General features: G+C 31.9%; 1 protein-coding gene and 1 long non-coding RNA gene across 3 annotated transcripts in view; one reads left to right on the forward strand and one right to left on the reverse strand.

Moving 5' to 3' along the window:
* LOC143223190 (bicaudal D-related protein homolog) overlaps nucleotides 1-5,155 on the reverse strand; it is a 56,783-nt gene extending 51,628 nt beyond the window's left edge. The window contains exon 1 of the mRNA XM_076450783.1: nucleotides 4,528-5,155. Coding sequence (XP_076306898.1) covers nucleotides 4,528-4,788 — 261 coding nt within the window. The 5' untranslated portion in view covers nucleotides 4,789-5,155. The remainder of the gene's footprint in view (nucleotides 1-4,527) is intronic.
* The window catches only part of LOC143223217 (uncharacterized), a 50,416-nt gene that overhangs the window by 26,925 nt on the left and 13,244 nt on the right, over nucleotides 1-10,247 (forward strand). Inside the window, exons 1-2 of one of the 2 annotated variants that reach the window (XR_013012752.1) lie at nucleotides 5,156-5,313; nucleotides 5,490-5,578. This is a non-coding gene — a long non-coding RNA (uncharacterized LOC143223217). Of the gene's footprint in view, nucleotides 1-5,155; nucleotides 5,314-5,489; nucleotides 5,579-10,247 lie in introns of those variants that run through there. The other variant, XR_013012753.1, reaches the window with a different exon arrangement.

Below are 10,247 nucleotides of genomic sequence, written 5' to 3' on the forward strand. Positions count from 1 at the left end.
TTTGTAATAACTGTTATTGTGAATTGTATAGTTGTTTGCACATTAAAATAGATTTGTGTTAAGAAATAAAACTGTGTGTATCAACACTGTTGGCGAATATCACAAATTTGATATATATTGACTTTCAATTAACTTCTAAATTTAAATTTCCGGCTATTTAAAATCGTAATTCGTAACAGAATAAATCGGAAATTCGTCCAGGATAAATTACTATATGTAACAGTATATTGGTGATGCATTTTTCTCACCAGTAATTTTAGTTTGTTCCATTACTGAAATCATTTAATTTTGCCCTAACAACTCTGGCTTGTAATGCTTTGCGTATAGAGACTAGTTGTGGTGTTATTACTTTTAATAAAATTGTATTTATGGAAAAATTAAATTACTTATACACAATGGTTAATATCAAACTGTACATCATGTTAAAATTTACAATCCGTCCCATCACTGAAAATCCCTTATTTTAAACCTTGAAATGTGTAGCATTAGTTTTCTTTTCTACATCCTTATACATCAATACAAAGCACAACGTTCCCCTTCGGACAGCAGTTAGCCTACGTATTTACAACGCTAAAATCAGGGTTTCGATTTCTCTTGGTGAACACAGCAAATACCCCAATGTGGCTCTACTATAAGAAAAACACACAAAGCATAACTCTCGTTTTTTTCGGTTCGATAATTATAGTCTACCGAGAAAGAGAAAATCACGCTCGTAAGAAAAATTCAGCTTTGGTTAGCCTGAAAGACAACTTCACCTACCATCTTGTTTTCCCTCTGGCACTAGGCAACGCTGAGATAAACACAAGTTTGTTTTGTCAATTCTCCAAGCAGATGTGAAATTTCGTGAACCCATGCCAGACGTGGTTAACAGTTACTGTGTCTAACAACAGGTGGTATATTTTTAAGAACAGTAACTTCAAAAATAATTAGTATTACATTAGCTATGTTTATAAAATAAAAAACACGACGTTAAGATTATTCAAATTCTACAAAATGCGTGTATGTGTAGTGAGAAATTTGTGGATGAAAAGACATGTTTAGAAAGTACAATTCAGTTAGATACTCTTATATTTCGCATCCTCCGTTTATGAACTCGGTAGAGAAATTGGTGATTGACGTATCGGACTTGAGATCCAAGGGTATCAAGTTTGAGACATGGTGTTACCAAATAAGTTTCGCACTTTGAGCTGTGAGTGCTGCTGACTGGTTGCTTCGCCCGTAGTTCAAAATTATGTATTGTTATGTTTGAACTACTGACGTATTTGTACTGACCGTTTAGCCTACTGTGTAAATAAAGTGCCGTTTAAATAACAAGACAGATAAATACACTTCCGATAATTATACATTTTAACCAAGCTAGTATTTAGATCGGATATTGACGTTTCTGCCAACTAAATTAGTAATTTTACTTGATCTTTAAAAACAGTAGAAAATAACTAGGCAACGATACCTAAACACAACTGACGTATGTAGATATGTAAGACGTAAAATACATGCAGGATATATGCATTACTTGCTGGTGTCACTTCCGATAGTTCTCTGAAAGGTTTCTCCACTGTGACTCGGCATGTCTTCAAGCGGATTATATGTTATTTTGCAACTTCAAAACATAGTGTTCAACAGAGAACAGACACTTAGGGTTTTCTTTCACGATGAGGTAGCTATTTCAACATGTATAAAAAGATTAAAAGTTTTTCCTTGTAAAATGTTCAAATATTCAGACACTAATTATGATAATTCTACTAATTATATGCCATTCTGTCATATCTCCACGTAAGTAATTAGTGTACCTATATAAAAAAAATCGTAAGTATATGACTTAACATGGTCAAGAGAAAAAACAATATTTCGTGAATTTTTGGTTTACGAACCTTTATGTCTATGATGTGGAATATAATCGCCAACAATAAACTTTGCCTTCACCATACAGTTTGTTAATCTACTGCAATTATTCACAAAAAAATAATTAATGCAAGGTATTTTAACGATTTAACAGCTACATTATATTTAAATCTACTGGGAAACAAATACCAAAAACTACGATGAAAAAGGAACAAAGTTCAAGAACTAAGGTCCAATGTTATACAATCAGAGGAACGAAATATGATATATTTAAACTTTGCACTACACATTCATTTCATTCTGTGTCTGAATGTAGCCTACATAATGCTATTATACGTTATGAAAATATGTAGGTTCAATAAATCAATTTAACCCAAATATAAGATACACTATAACCCTAGCAATTTCGAAAAATGTACCTTTCTTCTCCAGGGGCGAAGTAGTTATATATGCAAACAACGCGCTTGTAATAGCATTAAACTTACTTTCGACCTGTAACAGTATCCAATACAAGTCTACAGTGGCACTTGTGGAATAAATACTTTCAACATAATCTCTGGATAATCATGAGATTCAATGGATATTTGTCACTTCAAAAAGAAATTTTATTTATTTTGAAAGAAATGCGGAAGTAACAACATTTTGCAAGTGGTAAATCTAATATATATCTAATATTACACGAAAATCCAAAAATCATAACGTGAAGTAAACAGTCATTATTGTATAATTCCTGTTGCTGTTTACAGACTCAAGTAGTAAGGTGTCAGTTGTTCGTTTTGTTATTGTTGTTTTTTTTTTTTACATTTCTTTCAACCATGAGTTAAATAGCACATAAAAGTCGAGGCTATAAAATATATCGAGTTAGTGTGTTGGCACTATTACAAATTATTTTCTGTGATAATGATTTTATTTTACATTTATCTCTGTAAAAAGATATAGTTCCCACGATAAAAAATATCTTAGAAAACTAATAAAAAGAACATAAGAATGTTTATAATAAACTGTAAATAAAAATAATATATATAACCGTAGTGTCATTCGCATTTGTATGACAACTCTGATAATATTTGACAAATAATAACATTGTCTGTAAGCTACGATGTCACCGCGTTTAGAATTTAGTTTTTTTATAAAACAAACATAAAGCGTTTCAATAAACTCCTGTTAAACGCATTATCTAATGGGTGTATAATGAAAAAAACTAGATCTTTTATGTAGTTTTCAATATTCTTTACAAGCTAAATACATTCTGACAAACTGTTAGAACAAAAAAACTAAAGTTAAAATGAGCATAAACTAGATAACGCACTGAATCAAATAAAAGACTGTCACAAGATTATGTTTTCTCCATTTTATGCTTAAAAACTTTCCTTTCATTTTTGTATACACATTCTTTTTTGTAAGCAAAACCATCAAAAAATATTTGTATTTTTTTATTTTACAAGACAAATCCTGAATGACACACATGGCGAATTATCTGTATCATACATAAATCAGTTCACTGTATAATGTGAGCCACGAGACGCTTTATAATATGCATTCATCTTAACACACTAGAATGTATTACAATATAAACACCTTCGAAGCAAGTTTCTCTGAGAGAAGTTTTGAACCTAGAGAAAAAATCCCGGAAGCTATGAAATAAAAGGGTAAGTGAGGAATATACGTGATTCCGTCAGGCGTATATTGTGTAGTACAGGATTCGTCCAAATTCGCGTAAAATAATCGCGGTGCTTTATTGTGACCACAACAGCTTATGATATAACCCATACTTTTTAAATTCAGCACGTAAGCAAATACAATATACAAATAATTCGTCATGTATTCACGGTATTCCAGTACCAAGCACAAAACCTGCTACAGTCACGTTTACATTTTTTTTTCTCTCTCTCTCTCGTACAGTGCTAAAATTGAGTTCGTTTATTATTAATTTTTTCTACGTGATGAAAAGAAATAAATTTGAAATTTGTACATTCACTGATTCTCAAAACGTAAAATAAAATCATTCTATTGTATCAAAATTACAGCTTAGCTCAAACAGTTTATTTATGTTATGAACTCAACAAAATAAATCGTATATATTATGTAAACATTTTAAATTTTAATAATCATAACTGTGCAGAACTTTTCCAAGATATAGTTCTTTAAATATAAAAAACAATTCTTCGAAATTAATGTTGACTTTTACTCAAGTATTAGATTGTGATCTTGGTGTGACTTTAAATGTAGTGTTTATGTGTTATCTTTGAGTTATATATGGTTAAATAACAAAAAAACGTCAGCATCACATTTTACTATCATTATACTCTTATATAATTGATTACTTGCAATAATTAATAAATTAGGATATGTTTGATAACGGTAATTATAATATATCCCTTTAATAAACAACAAAAGCTATTAGTTTCTACAATAAAGCGTAGAAATAAAATCAGTAAGATCAAAAAGGCCTACCTACAAGAATGTTTTGTTGTTGTTGTAATGCACATAATGTAATAAATTTACTGCTTTTGTTATCTGCATACACTCGAAATATTAAAAATCGAAGTCCCATATGCTATTTACTAGCAAATATGAGCTACTTTCAAAAGAATATTAAATAAACAATTTCTCTAACAAAAAAAAACAAAAAAACCTGAATATGTTACACAAACTCACAAATATATCCCAACATCCTCATCTTACCTCAAGTTTTCTTGAATAATGTTCTGTTATTTTTTCATTATTAAGGCTAAGTTCTTCATTTTTCTCAAGGAGTGCCTTTCCGAGTTGAGCAGCTAATATCAAATCTTGTTCTTTCTGAATAAATTGAGCATATACGTCATCGCCATCACTAGTACTTTGAGTTCTATTTTCCATTTCCCTTATGTATTCTTCCAGGTCACCACACAGTGTTTGGTAATTTGGTGCTGTTTGTTGCATTTTCTCCAAGCGACAGGCACACATCCTTCTTTCAAAACAAACATAACGTTAGATTTTTAGAAAACCAAACAATATTGTTAGCATCAAAATTAATCATAATTTTATATCACGGCAAATATATATTCGTCGCCTGTAACGAAAATTTAAAGATGTTTCCTCTGTGAAAGAAAAATGTGGCGATGCTCTGACAAAAAAAAAAAAAAAAAAAGGCGGGTGAATTTTTTTCCGAATAAACGCGTAAGCTGCGGTTGCGTTGGGTACCTTTGTGAAACAATGTATTCTCACACTCTTGGCGCGTTACCAAATCACTTTTGTGACAGTAAAATGTCTGGTGATGAATAACATGCTAAAACCATACAGTGAAATTTGCTTTGATACAAATTTAAAAAATGTAGTATACTTATTAGGTAATAACTAGTCTATTAGCCTAACAATATTAAAAACGTAGTCAACCTTCTTCGTCAAGGTGGTATAGTTTAATCCGAGCCTCACGACGCTTACTATGAAAATCTACCTGTGGAATCCATGCGTGCAGGACATATGTACCTGGTACAGTGGTTTGTCAGGAATAGTAGAAATCTAGCATTACCGTAACTGAATCATGATACAAAGGAACAGCTGTAATTTTAAACTATTGTGATATAATTAAAAAAACTATCATTCGGTTATATTTTCAAAAACTTGGCTTAAATTTTATTGTTAATACTTATTTTGTTTTGTTACAGATAATAATGGGATTTGGTAACACAAAGTGGTTTGACTGACTTTATTTCATATCCCATTCAGTGCTCTAAAACTACTTCCTTTCAATGTCGTGAGTAGGACTTTTAGCCAATCATAGTTTACATATTATTATCCAATAATATTAGATTTCTGTTAAAATTATCTTTAAATATTTACAGTTTTAGCAGTCATTAATATTGTAAACGTTTTGGATAACATGGTTATTTTTTACTAGCAATTTAATTTGAAAGTTTGGTTCAAAAGTTATTTATTGTTTTAAATTTAAAATGTTTGGAATATTATAATTAAATAAAAATTTAAAATTTTGTAAAAATGTTTACTTTTCCTTTCAGGTTATTATTTCAAGAATGGATCTAAAGTAATTTAAATGTTTAGTATCATTTGTGATATTATAACTTAGAATTTGATATATAATATAATATAAGTTATAGCTTATAATATTTTATTAGACATCACTGCTAATTTTGAACTAATTTACTTACATCACTTTCCACATGACAATTTCATTTTCAATAATTAAGCCTCAACAATACAATAACGATCAACGACAGAAATTGCTATAACTTATGTAGTTGTGATGTTACTACGTGATGGTTTTGGAACTGAAGTATAACACGGTGGCGACTGTACCAAATCGTTCCAAGTATCAGCTCAATTTTAGGAAATGAACGTGAATTTTGGAAGTACTCACCCGGTTGACTAACGTAGTATCAAGCATTTCGTGGCTTTAATTATCATTTTCAAGTTTAATTTATTCATCTAATCTTCTTTCTGTCTTGAAATGTACGTGAGCTAGTGATTAGCATATCTGGTTTGTGAATCTCAGAATCCACGGTTCGTAGCCCGTTACCTCAAAAACGTGTTCCGAACTTTAGGGCTGTGGGTATGTCGTAAATATAACCATTCGACCAGATAAGAGGTGGTGGCAGGCACTTTTTACTAGCTACTTTCTCTTTGCGATTTTAAAATTAAATATGACTATAAGCAGACGGCTTCGAACAATATTCTGTAACAAACAATTTTTTTATTTATTTTTAAGTGTAACAGGCTTAATTCTAGATGTGTTATTGTTACAACGCTTTACCTCATGCTATAAATTGGTATTACTATTTGAATCTCAGTAAGGTGGTGTGTAATATTGAGGTATAAATCATGGGGTGTAAAACATTCGGTGGTTCGCTAAACATGGATTATCTTACTTCCTTCCCCTAGTTTTTCTTGGTATAAAAATGCACAGATATATTCACTTCATTGTTAATAAAAAATTAAACATGTTAAGAAATATTACCTAGGCCTATTGATTATGCTCTCCTCCATCCCGATCAAAAATTATTGTGATAACGCTGAAAAAATGTACTGTTTATTGCATTGCCGTTTTCTTTCCTTCATGACGTTTGGGTTTCAACATCGTGTTTTGTTTCCAAAGTAAATGGTTGTTAAGACTAATAAACAGCCTGTTTTTAAGTAGCTATATTCATATTATTAATTTGAAATTAACATAATAAAATAGAAAAATATATATATATTTAATCCAACTTAAACATTTCAAGACAGAAGACACCAACCAAATAAAAAAGGATCGTTTAAACTTGTATCACGATGAAATTCTACAAAGGTTTTGACACATTTCAGAAGAAAGCAACATTGGTTCACCGTGGGAACTCGAATCTCCAGATTTTAGCATTGTAATTCTGTAAAATTACTGCTGACCCACAGTGGGACATTCCATATTGACTACAACATAATAATCTATGGTTAAACACAGTAAACATAGCAAAAGCTTTAATAGCTGTACATACATATATAATTCTGTTGCATTTAGCTCTTTTCCTTAAATACGAATGAAACATTTGTACTAAAATCTGTTGAAGAAAACCAGAAGGTACGTTCATACATTTAGCAAACTCTTAATGATAGGAATAACAGCACCATTTATATAAAACACTACCTTAAGTAAACTCAGTATACTAACGCTATCATTCTTTTCTATTAAAGTTCTCGCTGTCTTTTTGTGCATAAACAATTGTGAGAAGGGGGTTTCTTGTCAAAGTTCATAAACCAAACATTTTTGGCTTTGTACTTTTGGGTGTGATTTAACCCTACTTAGAAGGAGTGAAAAATAAAAGGATTTTTTAAATTTTGTTTAGATGAAGTCGCCTACGATATTTACATTAATGTAACTGCTTGAGGGTTGAACACATGTAATTAACTATTGTAGAACTTTATGTAAATGATATGCAAGTTTATATACTCGTATTTTGTATACGCGCAAGAAACGTTATATTTTCTAAAGTATTAGAAAAGCACACCTTTAGTGGAAAACCATAATGTATCATTGCTGGGGCCTTATTTTAATATAGAGCTTCTATCTTTGATATTAATCACACCCTAAATTCAACTACCGTTTCATTTACAATTGTGATGTGCTACTGCTGTACATTTATCCCTATTTCAGAAACATCAATCACAAGATGAGAGAGTAGCAATCAGCAGACACTTTTACTTATTAACCGGGCCCTACATGGCCAGGTGGTTAAGGCGCTCGACTCGTAATCCGAGGGTCGCAGGTTCGAATTCCCGTCACACCAAACATGCTCACCCTTTAAGCCATGGGAGTGTTATAATGTGACGGTCAATCCCACTATTCGTTGATAAAAGAATATCCCAAGAGTTGGCGGTTGGTGGTGATGATTAGATACCTTTCCTCTAGTCTTACAATGCTAAATTAGGGACGGCTAGCGCAGATAGCCCTCGTGTGGATTTGCGCGAAATTCAAAACAAACCAAACTTATTAACTGGTGTTATTCACAGTCTATATTCTTCTACTATAAACCAAAATATTAGTAAGCATCCAATGGGATTCACTGCTTCCTTTCTTGTTAGATTTTGCGATATACTTGTCAGGTAGCACTTCAAAATATCCCAGACTAATTCACGAAAAGATTGGTCAAGGAAGATTCCAGACACCATTTGTCTCAAAACAGTGTTGAACTTAGTACGTGTTACTTGATGGTACATTATCATAATGAGAGTGTTATGGTCCTTTTCCTTCCGAAACTTCAAGGCAGGTGCTGTCAACAAAATCATAATGCCATAAAGTATTTTTATTCTTAGCTATAAACTATTACTGATGGATCATATCTATATTAGATTAAAACCATCACTTGAATCTTGTGTGATGAGTATTTAATACAATAAATTTGAGGTTTTTTCTTTCAGAACACAATACAAAGTCTTCACAGACCAATAAAGTTGATAAGTGTTTCATGGCTAGACTAATGTTGCACACTAACATTTGGAGTAATCTTTGTTTACTCAGAACATTAACCACGTAAGGAATGAATATAAATGTTTCAGATACTCACACATTCAGTGCCGTCTCCATCAAACTCTTCTCTTTGAGTGTGCTTGAACTTCCTTCACCTGGCATCCCAGTATATAACTAGCTAACAGTGGGTACTGCCGTTTTACATAAATCCAATTCAACAAAGAAAATTTAATCCACATTGTTAATGTGGGATGTGCTATCGAAAAATAATTTTGGTAATAGTGTGGCAATCTATTTGCATAACAATAAGACATATAAAGCTGACATACCTCTGGTAACTGTGGGAGATAGCATTTTAACATTATTTTGAATCTTTGTTTTTGTAATGATACACCTAATATATATTTTAAGTATTTGTTTGTTTTGTTTTTGAATTTCGCACAAAGCTACTCGAGGGCTATCTGTACTAGCCGTCCCTAATTTTGCAGTGTAAGACTAGAGGGAAAGCAGCTAGTCATCACCACCCACCGCCAACTCTTGGGCTACTCTTTTACCAACAAATAGTGGGATTGACCGTCACATTATAACGCCCACACGGCTGAAAAGGCGAGCATGTTTGGCGCGACGGGGATGCGAATCCGCGACCTTCGGATTACGAGTCGCACGCCTGGCCAATATATTTAAAGTAAATAATAATATAATATCAAAATGTGTATTCCACGTCTCGCAAATAATCAAAATGTAATTTTTGAAGAAAAAAAAAGCTACTGCATAAAATACAAACGTACATATCATCAACAAAGCTGTAGTTTCTGTATACTTAAAACTGCAGAGGTAACAAAAATTATAACGTTCAACGCATTTAACTTTAAAGCTTTAATCTGGCTTGTGTCCTGAAAAATGTATTGGTTTGAATTCTTTTTACTGCATTTTCAGAGGTGCAATAATTATATATTTACTCTTTCATACAGGAACACTTTCCAGTTTGGTCTGAACTTTGGATCAATGCTCAATTGTATGCATAATTTGTTTTTTAAAAAAGTGTAGTTTTGATGACCTCTCATCATCTTATATACAAATATTCTAAGAAACAGTTATGGCGTCTTATATCTTCGTGCTAATACCTGGGTTGCGGTTATGTATAACGGCTTTTTTCATATAAAATTATTCCAGACAATTTTCTTTTCAGCTTTTACATTTTATTCTCACAAGCATTCTTTCTCAGTATTCTCAAACTTAGCAAGTTTTCCTCTCAGTTTGAAGCTTCTTTACAAATCCTCCATTTCTTATGGTAATGTAACATTTAGAGCTAAATTTAAATGTATATATCTCCAACCTTCTGAATATTACTGACAACTAACATTGCCTTCATTCTTGAATTTCTAATTTTAAGCCATTGATTACAGCTCCTGTAAACGTGCTTGCACAGAAGTTTTGCAAGCAGCGCAATTGCATCCAACTTCCAGAGGCA

Source organism: Tachypleus tridentatus, chromosome 1 (assembly GCF_004210375.1).
Source record: "Tachypleus tridentatus isolate NWPU-2018 chromosome 1, ASM421037v1, whole genome shotgun sequence".
Taxonomy (NCBI): domain Eukaryota; kingdom Metazoa; phylum Arthropoda; class Merostomata; order Xiphosura; family Limulidae; genus Tachypleus; species Tachypleus tridentatus.